A 19,066-nucleotide genomic window follows, 5' to 3' on the forward strand; every position below is an offset into this window, starting at 1 on the left:
TCTTCCCAGTTTTTTTATGAAGAATCTTCAATTTGAAAACAAACTGTTTCTATTTCAAAAGAGACTATGTGACCTGCTAAACATTTCCAGCATTTTGGGTTTTATGTCCAGTGTTCTAGCTGTTTACTTACAAGTCAAGTGACAATGATGTCAAAAACAGTGTCTGGCTTAGAGGTCCAAGCATAATTTATTCATGTTTGTTGGTGACGCAAAGCTATTTGATAGAGAGGTGCATGCAGTCTTCAGGGTGATATCAACAGGCTAAAATATGGCAAATAGAACATAATGTGGAAATAATCTGAGATCATCCACATTGGCAGAAAAAAATAGAACATCTTTTTTGAAGTGGTGAGAAACTTTAAAGTATTGATTTTTAGAAGAATGTGAGTGTCCCTGTACATAAATCAATGGAAGTTAAAATGCATGACGTACACCACACAATTAAGAAGGCAAATAATATGCTAGCATATGAAGCAAGAGGATTTGAATACTAGAACAATTGCATGTACATGGAACCCTGATGAAACCACACCTAGAATTAGACATATCTAGTCTCCCTATGTAAAGGAGGAAAAACCCAACACCCAACCCCAACCAACCAATTTTCCCCTGCAGCCGCTGCAACCGTGTCTGCCTGTCCCGCATCGGACTTGTCAGCCACAAACGAGCCTGCAGCTGACGTGGACTTTTACCCCCTCCATAAATCTTCGTCCGTGAAGCCAAGCCAAAGAAGAAGAAAGAGATGTAAAGATAAACTTGTGAGAGGTGATGTGCAACACAGGTTCATTAAATTGAGATGCTGAGAAGGGCCTGGGCTTGTATTCTTGAGAGCTTAAAATAATGAATTGAAATTCTCACTATGCTGTCAGGTGAGAAGTGGGTTTCATATATCCCTGACTGGGGTGTCTACAACTAGAAGTCACAGGTTCAAAATAATAGGCTATCCATTCAGGACAAGAACTTTCTCCACCCAGGGGCTTGGAATTCTCTTTCCATGATGGTGTTAAGTCTCTGTTGCTAAGTATACTCAAGATTAAAGATCATAAGATTTTTTGGATATTATGGAATATTATAGTTATAGAGGAATATGGATATTTGTCCAGGAAAGTGGTACAGGTGCCTAACCTTTTATCTGGGACGCTGAACACCGGCAACCTTCAAAAACTGGTACTTTTTTCGGTAGATGACATCTGCTCATTAAAGATGACCCGTTATGACCCTCATTCAACTCCAGGTATCCTGTTGCATTCTGCATCGATAATTTGTGATTACATCACCTTTCATGGCGTACACTGTCACTAATTAGTGCGATTATCACTTTATAAGAGCAACTCCATCAGGCAGCCTCGCTGATTAGCGCAATCGTTACTTTATAAGAACCCCTCCCTGCCGAGCATCATCACCACCCACCCTTCTAGTGAATGCTACCAGTCAGAAGCTAATTTGAGCCAGTTTTCTTTTTAAGTTTTACCTTAAAATAAAAAAAAAGATACTAGTTATATTATGGTCTTTATCTAAATTCATTTAACACCCGTGCCTGCTGTTTTGTGTGATTTTGCGTGATCTTGAAACCACATTTGCTTAAAGAACAGCCATTTTAAAATGATTCCAAAATCCAGAAGATTCCAAACAATGGCAGGTGTCCAGTCCCGACGATCCCGGATAAAAGGTTAGACCTCTGTAATGAGATCAACCTTGACCTTATTGAACAGAAGAGTTTATGCAAGGGCAAAATGATCTACTTCTGTTTCTTATGTTCTGACATTGCATTGCTGCTAAATCAGAGTTGGTATCAGCTGTGCCAGCACGGACCAAAGATGAAAACATACATAATCTATGTTATTCAATGCTAAATCACAGAGCACTTTAACTTCCCAAATTAGAGGAATTTTAAGATGAGATTTTACAAATAAATGTGTAAAAGATATGACAGACATACTTTTCCGAAAGCTCTATTAGTCTTTCAAATTCCCCAGCATTCTCTGCTACAGCCACAAGAGCTAGGATTCCAGCCTGTGAGAAATGAAAGGTGCCTCAATGACAAATAGCTTCAGCAACAGTCAAATTAAGCAGTAGAGTATTGGCCACTTCTAATTCAAGCACACACATTCAACAGGAAAGGAACTCACGCGATACCCAGAGAAACGTAATTACAGTCCTACTCATCTACACACATCCAATTATTTTGTAGTTTATTTAATCTAAAAATTGATTGATTAAATACATTAGCACTTACCTTCTTAGATTGTTCTATCACTTCATCAATATCCTAAAATGAAAGCAACAAGATCAGTAAAGGCATCAAAGTTCAGATTTATTATCAGGGTACATATATGACATTACATTTTCCTGTGGGCTAGGCAGAATTTCTATTATCTGTATGCCAGAAAAGATATGTATACAAAAGAGAGAAATGTAAACAAGCAGACTGTGCAATACAGAAAATAAATATTCAATAATAAATAATGTGCAAGATAAGAATCCTTAAATGAGTCATCGATTGAGTTTGTTATTTAGGAGTCTGATGGTGGAGGGTAGCAACTGTTCCTGTACCTGGTGATATAAGTCTTGTGGCACCTAGACCTCTTTCCTGATAGCAGCAGCGAGAACTGAGCATGTCCTGGGTGGTGTGGATCCTTTGTAATTGCTGCTGCTCTCCAATAGCACCGTTTCATGTAGATTTTCTCAATGGTCAGGAGAGTTTTGCCTGTGATGTACTGGACTGAGTCCACTACCTTTTGCAGGGCTATCAGCTAAGAGATATTATGCCCCTATATATACTAGGCTGTGTGACAGAAACAACACAATAATAACTAGAGTTAAACAAAATTCCTGATCCAACACAAAATAATATGATTGCAGTTTTTATATGTTAATTACCAAATATATGTTACTTCCACTGAATGCAGATTTTTTAGACAAATTAACAGAGATTTAGAATTTTAAAAGTTATGTCTTGCAGGTGGCCTTTATATGCATACTTAAAGTTTCAAAGAGGTCCATATTAAGGAACAAATTTTGCAAAAGAAATGTCAGCAATCAATACTAAATCTTTGGCTTGGCTTTGCGGACAAAGATTTATGGAGGGGTAATGTCCACGTCTGCTGCAGGCTTGTTGGTGACTGACAAGTCCCATGCGGGTCAGGCAGGCATGGTTGCAGCGGTTGCAAGGGAAAATTGGTGGGTTGGGGTTGGGTGTTGGGTTTTTCCTCCTTCGTCTTTTGTCAGTGAGGTGGGCTCTGCGGTCTTCTTCAAAGGAGGTTGCTGCCCGCCGAACTGTGAGGCGCCAAGATGCACGGTTGGAGGCGAGATCAGCCCACTGGCGGTGGTCAATACTAAATACCTGTAAGTAAAACCCCATTAATCTGACATATTTAGGAAATCTGTGGTGCCCAACCAAATGATGTTTCAGGCTTATTGTATTAATATTCCACACCCTTCTAATTCACATATCTAACAGGTTACACAGAATCAGAATTTATTTCAATAACAATATCAATAACATTTTAGTGAACCTGAAAAGTTTCAAGAGAGTGCAGGAAACAGAACCAGGTACATTTTAAAGGAGAGCAGCCAATAAAAGCCAGACGAGTTTAAGGCAACAGCAGAAATCAGGGTTCAGGCAAGTGGTCTGGGAATCCTATCAAAAGGAAGTGGTTCACCCGAGTGGAAAGTGTAAACATCACCTGCTGAGTCATTTGCCAAACCATAAGGATTTCAGTCTGGTTAGGCAACAGATTATCTGAAATAAAATCACTCAACATGAAATACATTGTATTCTTCACTGTCATTTCCATTCAAGTGATTTATCTTGCCGTTTACAATCCTGCAATAAATATTCTAAAAATCGCTGGCTTAGTATACTAGTAACGTACTAAAGAAAAATCTTGCTCTTGAAGAAAATTTTTAACTGCTCAAAATGCTTCAAAGCACTTTAAAATAAATATGCAACACAGTAACGGGTCCTTCCGGCCCCTGAACTCATGCCATCCAATTACACCCAATCGACGTACAGACCCTGTTTGTTTTTTGAAGAGTGGGAGAAACCAGAGCATCCGGAGGAAAACCACATAGACACAGGGAGAACATACAAACTCATTACAGACAACACTGGATTCAAATCCAGGTGGCTGACATTGTGGCAGCATTGTGCTAACCACTACACTAACTGTGCCTCCCTTGACAACACATTGACAATTAATTACTGCTAGGGAACTTGGAAGGACAGGCAAATAGACCAAAAGTGCAGCCAGTAGGGTGAGTTGCAATACAACAGGGACACAGAATATAAAGTAACAAATAAAGGGCTAAATGTTTTGTATCTAAATGCACGCAGCATTATAAATAAAGTGGATGACTTTGTAGTACAGATACGCATTGGCAGGTAGGATGTTGTGGCCATCACCAAGTTGTGTTTAAAGGATGGATGTCATTGGAAGCTGAATGTCCAAGGACAGGCAGGTAAGCAGAGGAAGTGTTGTGGCTCTGTTGTTAAGAATCATGAGTTAAGAAATGACAAGGGTAAAAAGGCACTGTTTGCAGTTACCGTATATTTCAGCATATAAGTCAACTGGCAGATAGGTTGACCTCCCTTTCTTAGCCTCATTTTAGTGGTTTCATTTTATAACCAGCGTAAAAGTCCAGCCCTTCCAGGAACAACCCAAAACGTTTTAAAATACCCCAAATGCAAGTAACAAAGCTGAAAATTAAGTTTAAAAAAAAACCCTCGGCCTACCAAGCAGCAGCAACAATGGCCCACAAAGCTAGAGTAGTGACATTGTGCTCCCAGTGAGTACAGGAACCTTGGCCTATCAGACAGCAGTGGTGACAGGGACTTCAGGGTCCCAGGTCGGAGAGGTCATGGCAGTGCCAGATGGTGGGGAGGTGTTGAGGAGCAGTGGCTCCAGCAGTGGGGAGGTGCTTCCAGCATCGACTTGTACGCCGAATCAATGTCATCTGGTTTTTTTTGGTGAATTTAAAGTCTCAAAAATATATCCAGCATATAAGTCCATCCCCACCTTTGAGAAATTTTTTAGGGTTTCATGACTCAACTTATATGCTTGTGTGTGTGTGTGTGTGTGTGTGTGTGTGTGTGTGTGTGTGTGTGTGTGTGTGTGTGTGTGTGTGTGTGTGTGTGTGTGTGTGTGTGTGTGTGTGTGTATTATCTCTCTCTCTCCAAACAGTAGCATCAAATAGTAGAAAAGGTGTGTCAGTAGGGCAATGTTACGGTAATCATAGCAGGTTTTAATATCTAAGTTGATCTAAAAAACCAGGTTGGGACTGGATCTCAAGAGAGAATTTGTAGAATGCCTATGAGATGACTTTATAGAACAGCTTGTTAATGTGCCCAGTTGGGGATCGGCTATACTGGATTGGGTGTTGTGTAATGCACTAGTATTGATCAGAGACCTTAGAGTAGGTGGAAAAATCCAAGGGGGCAATAAGGAAAAGGGGGGTGTTCCAAACTTTCAGTCTTGTTTTTATTCAGTCTGCTGCAAAATTTAATGAACAAACCAGTGCAGTAATTTTTTGACCATACTTGGGGTTGCAGTAGGGAGCAAAATAAATGGCATCGAGGCATTCTCGTGAGAGCTGGTATCGGTGGCTGCCATGTTGCACTGACGTCACTACCCCACCTCAGCGTCGCTGCCATCACCACTTCCCTGCTCAGCACTGACACTAACTCCCCCTTCTGCTCAGCGCCGCCACTACCCCCTGCTCATCGCCGCCACTACTGCCCCACTTAGTGCCGCCACTAACCCCCCCCACCCCACTCAACAGCGCTACCAGTAAACCCCCAGCCTGCTCAGCACTGCCATTAAACCCGCCCTTCCCAGCGCCTTTGTATGGAGGGGGGCACTCAAGATGTGGCCTAGAGACCAAGGGGGCAGCAGCCCGAAAATGTTTGGGAACCACTGGCTTAAGAGTAAAGGAACTATCACAGGGCAGTGATCATGATATGTTTGAGTTCAATTTGTGATTTAACAAGGAGAAATTAAGTCAAATAGAATGAAGGGCTCAAGCCCGAAACATCAGTTATGTATCTTTGCCTTTGGTACATAAAAGACACTGTTTGGCCTGCTCAGCTTCTCCTGCATTTTGTGTTTTTAGTTCATCCACAGTGTCTACAGAATTTTGTGATTTACTTCTGACTACTTCAACAACTCTGAAAGCTCTTTGAGGGATGTCTGCCCTGAAGAAGTTCTCCTTATCATATTTTGATGAAGGACTCAAGTCCAAAACATCAATTATGTATCTTTGCCTTTGCTACATAAAGAACACTGTTTGACCTGCTCAGCTTCTCCAGCATTTTGTGTTTTTGAATCAAATGTGCCGGTATTTCAGTGGAGCAAAAGAATTGTAGTGACATGAGAGAAGAACTGGCCAAAGTAGATTGGAAGGGGCCACCTGTAGGGAAGATGGCATTGCAGATGGAATCTCTGCAAGATATGAGGAAGGTGCAGGATAAATACATATAAAAAAAAGAATTATTCAAATGGAAAAATGTCACAAGGGCTGACAAGGGAAATCAAAGCCTACATAAAGCCAGAAGAAAGGGCTTACAAAGAAGCAAAAATTAATGGGAAGAATGAGAATTGGGAAGTTTTTTTTAAAACTTGCAGAAGGTAACTAAAAAAGCTCATAAGGAGGGAAAAGATGAAGTATGAAATAGACTAGCAAATAATATCGAGAAGAATACAAAAAACTTCAAGTATATAAAGTAAAAGAGAGTAGAAATAAGACCATTAGAAATAAGACCATTAGAAATATTAATGGGAGACAGGTAGATTGCAGAGAAATTAAATGAGCATTTTGCATCAGTCTTCACTGTGGAAGACATTAGCAGTGCGCCAGATGTTGAAGGGTATCAGGGAAGTGAGTGCAGTTATTATTTCAAGAGAGAAGATACTCAGAAAACAGAATGGTTGAACGGTGGATGCATCCCAGACCATTTAGATTGCACCCTCAGGTGCAATATAGAAAGATTGTTTCCCATGGTGGGAGAGTCCAGGACAAGAGAGCACAACTTCAGTATTGAAGGTTGTCCACTTGGAACAGAGATAGAGAGAAATTTCTTCAGCCTGAGGGTGATAAATATATGGAAATTGTTGCCACAGGTAGTTGTGGAGGCTCGGTCATGGGTGTATTTAAGGCAGAAATTGATAGGTTCTTGATTAGCCAGGGCATCAAAGGTTATGGGGAGAAGGCTGGGCAGTGGGACTAAGTGGAAAAATGGTTCAGCTCATAATTAAATGGACAGGGCAGTCTCAATGGGCTGAATAACCTATTTCTGCTCTCACATCTTATGGCCTTATAGTCCAAGGCACAAAAGAATTGGTTACACATGCTTAATCAAGCACAAAAATACTTCTCCAATCTCCATTTGTAGAAAGTGTAGATTTTGAAGAAGGCATACTGGGAGCCTGTTTTGGTGTAGAAGGGAAGACATTTGATCATGGGAGGAGGGCATTGTTTGAAAGATAACAACAGTTTTGGAGGAAGCAATCATGGTGATGGTTCATTTTGGATGATGAAAGTTGTTGTGAGGGAGATTATTGGAATGTTGGGAATGTGATTGAGAAAGAACATGGAGATGTTCTGGTGTATTTTTTTCCCAATCTATACCAATTTTCATTCCTAAAGCTTTTTTCGATTCATTTGATTTGCTTATATATCTTTTTATATACGGCAAGGAAAATGCCCCTGCTTAAATAACATTTATCGTCAAAGAGCTAAAAGAACAGTGGTTTGGCGTTTCCCAATTTTAGATTTTATTACTGGGTGGTTAATATACGTTACTTGATCCTTTTGCTATTTGTGTTGACCACCCCACATGGGTAGAAATGAAACTTTATTTTGTTAAGAATTCCTCCATGTTGGCAATACTAGGGTCGTCTTTATCTTCTTTATATAAACTGATAACCCAATAATTAAACATAGTTTGAGAATATGAGTACAATTTAGAAGGTTTTTCGGATTTCAGAATTTTTCTCTTGCCAGCTCTATTATATCCAATCACCTTTTTCTACCTTCTTTACATGACACCACCTTCAATGACTGGCATAGATTGGCTATTAAATGTTTTAAAGAATTTTTATTGGCAACAATTTTGCATCTTTCAAACAATTCGTAGTAAAATTTAATTTATCCAAACTAATTTTTTTTAGACATTTACAAATTAGACACTTTGTTCAATCTCAGATCCCTGATTTTCCTAGAATCCCTAAGGCAACTATTGTTGACACCTTTTTTGATCCAAAATCTTCCCATAAAGGCTTAATATCTCTTGTTTATGATAATTTGGCTGATTGAAGACTATTCTCTCCCTCCCCCCCATTAAAATCAAGAATGCCTGGGAGCAGGATTTGAATTTTTCATTATCCGATGAGGACTCCATGTTAATTTGATTAACACTGCTTCCTTTTGTGCACAGCATTGTTTGCTGCAGTTTAAAAGTATATATGTTTCGTTAAATTGTCTCATTTTTATTCAGACATAAAGCCTCTGTGATAAATGTAAAATAGGCAACGCTTCTTTAGTTCATATGTTCTAGACTTGCCCTAGCTTAGAAAAATTTTTGAAATATATAATTCTTAAGTTAAAATTGGAACCTTCCCCTTTAATTGCTCTTTTTGGATTACTTCAAGATGTTGATGCACCACTGACTTCAATTCAAAGCCAAATTTGTGGACATGCGGGGAGTGAGGGAGTGGAGATGCAGCACCCTGTAGGGTCCAGCCACCCGTCAACTGCTGTCAGCTCCACACTGGCTTTGAACAGCCCATTGAGGGAGCCGATCGTGGTTTTTGAGTTAAAATCCTGCAACTACGGGTCTGCGGCACCTTTTAATTGGAAACAGCCACGAGGGGCTGCAGATTCCAGGGAAACAGAGGACTGGAATAAGGCACCAGAGGATGGGACAACCACACACCGTCTGAGAAAGAGAAGTGGAGGAGATGACCCACGGGGACATTAAGCAGTGCAGCGGAAGAGCTATATGTCTTTAAATATTAATGGAATACATAACCAAATTAAAAGGAAGAAACTACTAAATTTAAATGAATAAATGTATTCCATTAGAAAAAATAACATATAGGTTAAGAAATAATATTGAAATATTCGAACAAGTATAGGAGCCTTACATTAAATACAATAGCGAAAACCTACCGGGGACAAACATTACCTAAGTTGATGGAAGGAGAAGGAAAGAAAAGAATGGACTCAGTAGAATTTCTGGTGTAATTTTGTTGAATGACAACATTGTCTGACTGGCTTAATGCAACCTAGATTGTATACCTAAAATGGATGAGAGGGGGGGGTGGGGGGTGGTTTGGGAGGAAAGGGGGGGGGGGGAGAAAAAGTCACTGTATATGTGTGAAAAAGAAATAGTGTATATCATGGCTAATGTGATTGATGGTGTGAAAAATAAAAAAATTTTAAAAAAAAAGCAGTGCAGCGGACCAGTGTGGGACCTCTGCAGCTGAGGGACCACTGCATGCAACAGGCTGCTGGTGACTTGAGGCAAGGAACCTCTGGAAGCTGTGGACTCCTGGAAACTGCTGTCGGGAGACTCGCACCATGCTGTGAGCTGTTGAAGACTGGCTCAAACTGGCTGGAGGGGTATCAGGTATCGGAACCAGGATGGAAGGAGGTGCAAGGGTGCTGAAGGGTTCCTGACCGCGTCAGAGGTTCAGATCTGGAGCTTGGGTTTCCAATGGTTTGAACTGGACTCTGTATAGCTGCAGGGTCTATGGAAGCACTGGAGGCGAATCTATGGACCTTCGATGACTCTGGGGGGCCTCTCTTTTGATTCTTTCTCTCTGACTGTAAGAGGCACTTAGGCGATTTCTGCTAGTGGCAAATCTGTCTGCCTTGTTGCAGGCAAAAAGAAATTTCATGTAATATGACACTATTTTATTGCTATGATAATATATTGAATCTTGATACCCAGACATGCAATTTTGATTAAATGGAAAGATAATACTCCATCTACACATACACAATGGCTAAGAAATATTATGGCTCGTTTAACTCTAGAAAAAATTAGATATGCTATCAAGGATTCAAATGTTAAGTTCCAAAAGACATGGGGCCCATCTATGGACTATTATCCACTTGATTCATGCATGTCAACTTTCAACCTTGCTTAGGGGAAGAGGTTTTGAAATGAATTTTTTCTTTCTTCCTTTATTTTCTTTTTTGGTTTTTTTTGCTGTTAAATCTTATCTTATTATCATGATTGTGCTCTGGATTTCCTTTCGAGAATATTTGCATATTTTTTTCATTTTTCTGAATCTTGTGGCACATTGTATAACAGAACTGTTCAATCATTAATATTGTAAAACATGAATAAAAAATTTTTAAAAGAAAAGAGATGTTCTGGGAATATAAATGAGGGATTTGGGGAATGGTTAGTTAGAGTAACAAGTGAGGGAAATGTGGGCTAGGAGATAATTGGGCATTGGGGGATTCATTCATCAAGATGATAAGAGTCTGAAGAGAAATGGTTCAGAGAGATTTGATGGTCTTTGGAGGAGGAGGGGTTTAAATTGGGTAGCCGATGAGGGAATTTGGAAGACAAAAGATATGTAGATATCAGCAGGGAGTTTGGCAGGGGAGCAATCAAGGAGAGGAACACAGTGAATTTGATGGTAACAACTGGCAATGGAAAATGTTAAGGCACCTCAGACTCCCAGGAAGCAGAGATTTGGATCTTTAGACAAAGTACATTCAACCCATTTTTATCTCATTTGACATCACTACATTACAGTCTCCATTCAAGTGCCCTTCCAATGTTCAGAAGGCCTGATTTAGAAATCTGATATATATTTCTGGCACACAAGGTACCTCAACATTTCTGCCAATTGCATTTGTTATAATATTCAATCACTTTGCACATAAAAGCATTATATTAATTAACATACAGTAATTTCCGTGCCAATAAATCTACTTACTATGAAGTATTAATTGAATGAATGCTATGATATCAAAAATAATTATGTTCTTCTCCTCTATGCAACTATTTATGCCTCTTGATTGAAGCTTTTGCCTTTAAAAAGATACTACTCCCAAAATACTGCAGTTATTTATTAGTCAGGATAATATGCTCAGTGACCTCATGATACTTGAGCTCATAAACCCCAGATTCAGAAATGAGAATGCGAGCAAACTATGACAATTTAATTTTATAGATGTATTGCTAAAATATATATATGCATTAATATTCCATTAATAATATACAAATTACACAATAAGAGAACATTTCTGGATATTAAAAGTTACATAAATGCAACCAAGGAGAATTCAGATTTCAGATTTATTGTCAGAGAACATACACGACATTACATATAACCCTGAGATTCTTTTTCCTGCTGGCCAGGCCAAATTACCACTTATTGGTAGTGCAAAAAAAAACTGTATAAAACATACACATGTAAACAAATAAATAATTATAAGCAGATAACGAATGTAAACAATTTGACTAGACAATGCAGAGATAATTTTAAAAATTTATTATAAAGTGCCAAGAATCCTTTAATGAGTCCCTGATTGAGTTTGTTGTTGAGGAGTTTGATGGTGGAGGGGTAGCAGCTGTTCCTGAACCTGGGGGTGCGAATTTTGTGGCACCTATGCCTCTTTCCTGATGGCATTAGTGAAAGCAGAGCATGTGCTGGGTAGTGTGGATCCTTGATTATTGCTGCTTCCGTCCCCTGTAGATGTTCTCAATATAGGGGAGGGTTTTGCCTGTGATGTCCTGGGCTGTGTCCACTACCTTTTGCAGGGCTTTACGGTCAGGGGTATTGGTGTTCCCTTACCAGACCACAATGCAGCTGGTCAGCACACTTTCCACTAAACATCTATAGAAATTTGTTAGGGTTTCTAGTGTCATACCAACCCTCTGCAAACTCCTGAAGAAGTAGAGGCACTGACATGCTTTCTTCACAATGCCATTAATGTGAGATAGTGACTCCCAAGAACTTAAAATTGCTCATCCTCTTCACCTCTGATCCCCCAATGATCACTGGATCATATACCTCTAGTTTTCCCTTCCTGAAGTCAACAATCAGCTCCTTAGTTTTGGTGACATTGAGTGCAAGGTTGTTGCTGGTGCACCATTAAGCCAAATTTTCAATCTCCCTCCTGTATGCTGACTAATCACCTTTCCTTATGCAACCCACTACCATGGTATTGTTGGCAAATTTGGAGATGGTGTTATTGATGCACTGAACCACACAGTCATAGGTGTAAAGTGAGTAGAGCAGGAGACTAAGAACGCACCCCTGTACTCTGGTACTGATGGAGATTGTGGAGATGTTCTTATCAATCCTCACTGATTGCAATCTGGAGGTGAGGAAACCCAGGATCCAATTAGACAGTTGAGTCCCAGATTTTGAAATTTGTTGATCAGATTTGATGGGATGAATGTATTAAATGCTGAATTGTAGTTGATAAAGACCACCCAGATAAATGTATCTTTTCTGATCAAGTGATCCAGTGCTTTGTGTGGAGCCAGTAAGATGGCATTCACTGTAGACCCGTTGCTATGATAGGTGAACTGGAATGTATCCATGTTGCAGCTCAGACAGGAGCAGATATGCTTCAACACCAGCCTTTCAAAACACATCATCACTGTTGATGTAAATGCTACTGGTCGATAGTCATTTAGGCAAGTTACCCCACTCTTCTTGGGCACCTGTATGATTGACACCTGTTTGAAACAGGTGGGTACCACACCCTGCCAGAGTAAGATATTGAAGATATCCATGAATTCATTGGTAAGTTGGTCAGCACAGATTTTTAACACACAGCCAGGTACTCCATCCGGGCCAGATGCTTTCCTTGGATTCACTCTCCTGAAGGCAGCATGCACGTCTCATCGGATAAGGACAAGATGGGATCATCAGGGGACATGAGGGTGCAGAGGGATGGCTCTTCATGGTTACTCTGGTCAAATCAAGTGTAGAAGGCATTGAGTTCCTCTGGGACTGAAGCATTATTCTAATACTCAAACAGCCAAGTGACTGTACTTGGCATTTACAAATTGACTACATTTCACATTTGCCACATTTTCCATTTTTATTTCAGATTGCAGCAAGCATAATATTTTCCTTTTGTATTAATCATACAGAAATAGTTAACAGGTTTCAGAGGAAAATAAATTGCCTGTCTAATCCTGTAATCCCTTGAAGGGTTAACACTTGAACTCTTTTGTAACTAAGATCAATGCATACAGGTAGCCCCCAACTTACGACCTATATGACTTAAGACCATCCGCAGATACGATGGATTTTTTTTTTTAAATAAAAAAAAATATAAAATTTACATGGTTTATGTTGTATTTCACAAACTATAACAGGGATACAGGGCATGCAAGAGCCAAAATGTGCGTACTTACCTTGTTAGTCGGGGTTCTGGGGCTAGATGCGATCATCTTGATTCCTGACAGAATGCATGAGTCTTTGGTAGGTTCGCGAATTGGAGTTGCGCATGCGTGAGAGTTAAGGATGCTATTTCAATATCGACAGGGTGCTTAACTCTTGTGCATGTGCCAACCCAACTCCAATACGCAAACCCAGCAAAGACTCATGCTTGCGCTAAGCAAACTCCGATACACGAACCCACCAAAGGCTTATGCATGCTCAAACCGAAGACTCACGTATGCACACAGAAATCAAGATTGCCGTGTCCAACCCCGGGACCCCAAAACACCGACTAACCAGGTAAGCATGGACCAGAATGTGAACAGATTCGCCAAGGTTGAAAAAAAAAATTAATTAAAAAGTTTGCTTTAAGTCTTTGGTACTCCACGTGCGCAGGCACAATTCCGACTTGCGTCATTTCCGAGATACAACCTATTCTTCAGTCCCCATTACAGTCGTAAGTCGGGGTTTACCTGTATTGACAGCAACAAAAAAGAAAAGGATGATCCACTGTCTACATTGAAAATAATCATATGCATCATATGTCCCAAGAGCAGAGAGCACCATGCAGAGAAAAGCAACATTTAATATCTTTAACCGATATTTGGTAAAATAAAGTAGTATGATCAAAATGATTTAAAATTGGTAAAACCTTGTTCAGAAATGCATGGTGAATAAAGTAGAAATAATTATTTCAGGTATGCATGTTTGTAGAGTAAGAAGCAGTAGAGGTAGCTTAATGTCAACACATCAACTCAAGTTACCTTTATTTATCATTCATACCATGCTCGTATGGTAAAGATGAGAGCATTTTTTCAGGACCACAGAGCATATTTACATAAATACAAGTTAGAAAAGAAGTAAAACATTGAAATATTAAAATATTAAGACATATACAATCCATCAGGAGCCTGATGGCTTGGGGGAAAAAGACTGTTGTCCAATCTGGACATAGCAACCTGAGTGCAACAGGTCCTCCTACCAGATGGTAGGAGGGAGAACAGTTTATGTGAGGGATGTGTGGAGTCCTTCACAATGTTTATTGCCTTTCGCCTGCATTGAGTATTGTAAATGTCCTTCATGATAGGAAAAGAGCCCCCAATGATCTTTTCTGCTGATTTCACTATCCTCTGCAGGGTATTGTGGTCCGAGGAGGTACAGCTTCAAAATCAGGTGGTGATGCAGTTGCACATGATGTTCTCAATACATCCTCTGTAGAATGTAGTGAGGATGGAGGTGGGAGATGAACTTTCCTCAGCCTTTGCAGGAAGTAGAGGCAACGCTTGGCTTTCTTGGCCACGAAAATGGTGTTAAGGGACCACCAAGTACAGTCCAAGGAACTTGGACATTTTTCTATAATCAGAGTGTATGGGTTGCTAGGCAAATTGATCAAACCAGTTTCCTTTAGCAAATAAATACTGGGATCAGCAGAACACATGAATACTCACAGCCCTTTGTCATTCAAATCATGTTGATCCTCCACAAGAATATATGCCAATACTGCCCTCTAGTGCCCTCATCATGAAAAAATAAAAGTTTGAATTAAAAACTCACTTGCACCCACACCTCCTCGCTCAGCACCATTCGGGGCACCAAACAGTCCTTCCAAGTAAAGCAACATTTCACTTGTGAATTTGCAGAAGCTATCTATTGCAGATCTCCCACTGTGGTCTCTTCTATATCAGAGAGACCAGACACAGACTGGGAGATCGCTTTGTTGAGCATCTTTGCTCTGTCCGCCCCAATAGCATGGATCTCCCAGTGGCCACCTATTGCAATTCTCCATCCCATTCCCTTGCCAACATGTCTGACCAGGATCTCATGCACTGCTAGACTGAGACCACCAGTAAATTGGAGGAACAACATCTCATCTTCCAACTGAGCACCCTCCAACCAAAGGCATTAACATCTACTTCTCTAGCTTTCGTTAAACCCCCCCCCCCCCACCCACCATCTCTCCTTTCTCACAGACGTGATAAATTCTCACCTAGTCCCTTATCATATCCAATTAAACCTTTTGTTGGTCTGGATTCCTCCCTAATTGTTTGAATTCTGAGACTTTCTGATACATCCGGCTTCTGCTTTTTCTGATTTTTTCCTTCAAGAAGGGCTCAGGCCTGAAACATCTCCAATATATCTTTGTCTCCTGCAGATGCTGAAAAGATCAGCTGAGTTCCTCCAACATTTTGGTGTGTTTACGTCAATCACAGCATCTACACCCTATCGTATTTCACTCCACTATTTATTTCTAGGTAATTTCAATGCAGGAATTCAACCAGGAATGGCCAAACATGAGTTACCCTTGCATCCTTACTGTAATTCCCAAATAAGTTTCTCACAAGATAATGTCATTACTTTTGGAACATTACTAGAGAACTTGGACGTTTTGTTCCATAAATTTCATTAAAACACAAAAGTCTGCAGAAGCTGTAATAGAAGTAAAAACACAAACTCTGGAGGAACTCAGCAGGTCTTGTAGTGTCCATAGGGATGTAAAGATTTATAACCAACATTTCAGGCCTGAGTACCTCTTGAAGGTATGAGTAAAAGGTAGACAGACTAAATTAAAAGGCATGGGGAAGGCCTACAGACCACAGATAAAAGGGGTTAATTGGTAATGGATAGGCAGGCAGGGGAGAGGAAAGGTGAGAATTGAGAATTGATTGTGGGAGGTTTGGCTCTGTGAATGCAAAGATAGAGGACAGGAGGGGGGGGGGAAGAGAGAGAGAGAGAGAGAGAGAGAGAGAGAGAGAGAGAGAGAGAGAGAGAGAGAGAGAGGGGAGCTAGAAACCAAGTTCTTTATTTATATAGCCCTATTTTTTTTCACCTTGCATCCAAAGTGCTGTACAAACCAAGGCAAACGAATGAAACTAGTACAATTAATTACAGAGGAGCGGATTCTTTGGCTTGGCTTCGCGGACGAAGATTTATGGAGGGGGTAAAAGTCCACGTCAGCTGCAGGCTCGTTTGTGGCTGACAAGTCTGATGCGGGACAGGCAGACACGGTTGCAGCGGAAAATTGGTGGGTTAGGGTTGGGTGTTGGGGTTTTCCTCCTTTGTTTTTTGTCAGTGAGGTGGGTTCTGCGGTCTTCTTCAAAGGAGGTTGCTGCCTGCCGAACTGTGAGGCGCCAAGATGTACGGTTTGAGGCGATATCAGCCCACTGGGGGTGGTCAATGTGGCAGGCACCAAGAGATTTCTTTAGGCAGTCCTTGTACCTTTTCTTTGGTGCACCTCTGTCACGGTGGCCAGTGGAGAGCTCGCCATATAACACGATCTTGGGAAGGCGATGGTCCTCCATTCTGGAGACGTGACCCACCCAGCGCAGCTGGATCTTCAGCAGCGTGGACTCGATGCTGTCGACCTCTGCCATCTCGAGTACTTCGACGTTAGGGATGAAAGCGCTCCAATGGATGTTAAGGATGGAGCGGAGACAACGCTGGTGGAAGCGTTCTAGGAGCCGTAGGTGTTACAATTAAGGTGTTACAAATAGACAACAGTTGTAGTGAATAGTGCAGTGCTGTCCAAGGTTAGGAACGCTAATGGTACGTTTTTAACCTGAATTTGCAGCAGTTGAGGGAGGGTGCTAGTTTAATGGTCAGGGGAATGATGCTCCACAGCTTGGGGGCCTCAACTGCGAAGGCCTGGTCTCCCATTTGTGCACTTAGTGCAAGGAACAGCCAGGCATCCTGCGGTAGCTGACCTGAGCTGCTTGGGAGTGGAGTAGGGAGTAAGCAAATCGGAGATATGGGGTGGGGGGGGGGGGGGTGTGTCATTGAGGTCCTTATATGTAAATAGTAGCAGCTTGAAGTCAATTCTGAGCTGTAAAGACAGCTATTGAAGGGTGGCCAGAATTGGGGTGATATGGACCCTCTTCTTGCCACCTGTCAGATCCCTAGCAGCAGCATTCTGAACCAATTGGAGATCGATTAGGGAGAACTAGCTAATCCCAGTGTATAGAGAGTTAGCATAGTCCAGACATGAGAAGATAAGGCCATGAATAACCCTGTTGAGGTCCTTAAGTGAGAGGTACAGTGTTATTTCAACAATGGTATGAAGCTGGAAAAAGCAGGCCTACACCAAATTTGTAGGCAGGGTCGAATTGCATCCCATGGGAGACTGAGGAACAGCTTCTTCCCACGGGCAGTGAGAATGCTGAATTACCAAAGGAACCGTTCACACTAACTATCCAAGACTCTCATATTTACTAAGCAATATTTATTTATTTCTATATATGAATATTGGTCCTGCTTATGTATTGTTTGTCTGTATGTGTGTTATGTCAGATTGTGTGTCTGCATGTTTTGCACTGAGGTTCCCATGACCTATTTCATCAGGTTGTACTTGTGCAATGAGGTGATAATAAACTTGACTTGAAATGCTACAGAATTAGGGCATACAATCTTGTACTTTCATACCTTGTTAAGTGATACAACTAGATAATTACTAGCAATTAAAAGTCACAAAAATGTTTCACTTATTTTCTTTGGAGGTAAAAAATCTAAAACTTATAAGGGAAGTATAAATTATCATGGACTAGGTATGGTCTGAAGATGAGAGTCACAGAGGGAGACAAAGGGGAGGAAAATTAGTGAAGAGTGTTGGATAGTTTATGACTGTGTGAGTAGAGTATGCATAGGCATGCAATCCTGGGCAGTGAGAAAAGTCAAATCAAAGTCTTCCAGTGCATGGCCAATGTACAGTTGCACTATTGGGCCACAAATTAATTACCATCTGCCACCAGTTCTGAACTGGCCTTGGGTTACAGAGTCAATTGGAGCAAAATTGAGGCTGCATTGTTTAGCAACAGGTCTCACCAATTATTTGCTTCACCATCAAATGTAATCACCCTAGCATTGATCATCAGAAACAAAAAGAGAAATGCTTGGAGAACTCAACCATTCAAGCAGCATCTTGTGAACAAACAGAAGTGAGAAAGCAAACTAGTCTAATTAACGGAGATGGGGACAACAAAAGGTGGAACAGCAGAAATATTTGCAAGAGGGTGAAATGAAATTGAATGGACAGGTAAGGTCCTCATATTGTGAAGTCTGAGTGATATTATCGAACCTGGCCAACTGGGATATGTTGATCAGACCAGAATGTACAAATGAAAAAAAAGAGGGAAAGGCTGTACAAATGCACTATCCTGAGGCAAAGAGAGGAAAGATCAAGTTGGAAATGCAAGCGATTGCAGATGTTTGAATCTGAAGTACAAAGGAATTCAACAGGGGGAAAAGAATTGTCAACATTTTGGGTCAAGACCTTGCATCAGTCCTGAGGTGTTTTCCTTGAGCTCAGATTGGCCCTCATTCTAACATTGCAGGAGACCACAAACAGAGGGGTGTGTTTAGGGTTAGTGATTTAAAATTGAAACTCAGGACTAAGCACAGGTATTCCACAAACTGATCATTCAATAGTCTCTCCAATATGGGGAAAGTCATGTTGTGTACACAGAATGCAGTAGACTAGATTGGAAGAAGTGCAAGTGAAATTGCTGTTTCAGCTAGCATGGTGTAAAGGGAAGGGATAAATGGCCACATGTTACATCTCCAGTTGTATGGGAAAGTGCTTTGGAAATGTAGTTCAGAGCATGCAGCAGGAATTGGTTGGAATGAAAAGTCAAGATGCAACAAAGATGGGAATG

General features: G+C 40.8%; 1 protein-coding gene across 5 annotated transcripts in view; it reads right to left on the reverse strand.

Moving 5' to 3' along the window:
- Positions 1-19,066, reverse strand: part of LOC138760576 (putative deoxyribonuclease TATDN3) — a 67,046-nt gene that overhangs the window by 45,199 nt on the left and 2,781 nt on the right. For all 5 annotated transcript variants that reach the window (XM_069931329.1, XM_069931328.1, XM_069931327.1 and 2 more), the window contains exons 2-3: positions 2,237-2,269; positions 1,940-2,013 (exon numbers count right to left, since the gene is read on the reverse strand). In XM_069931329.1, the coding sequence (XP_069787430.1) occupies positions 1,940-2,013; positions 2,237-2,269 (107 nt within the window). The remainder of the gene's footprint in view (positions 1-1,939; positions 2,014-2,236; positions 2,270-19,066) is intronic.

This window comes from Narcine bancroftii, chromosome 4 (genome assembly GCF_036971445.1).
Source record: "Narcine bancroftii isolate sNarBan1 chromosome 4, sNarBan1.hap1, whole genome shotgun sequence".
NCBI lineage: Eukaryota > Metazoa > Chordata > Chondrichthyes > Torpediniformes > Narcinidae > Narcine > Narcine bancroftii.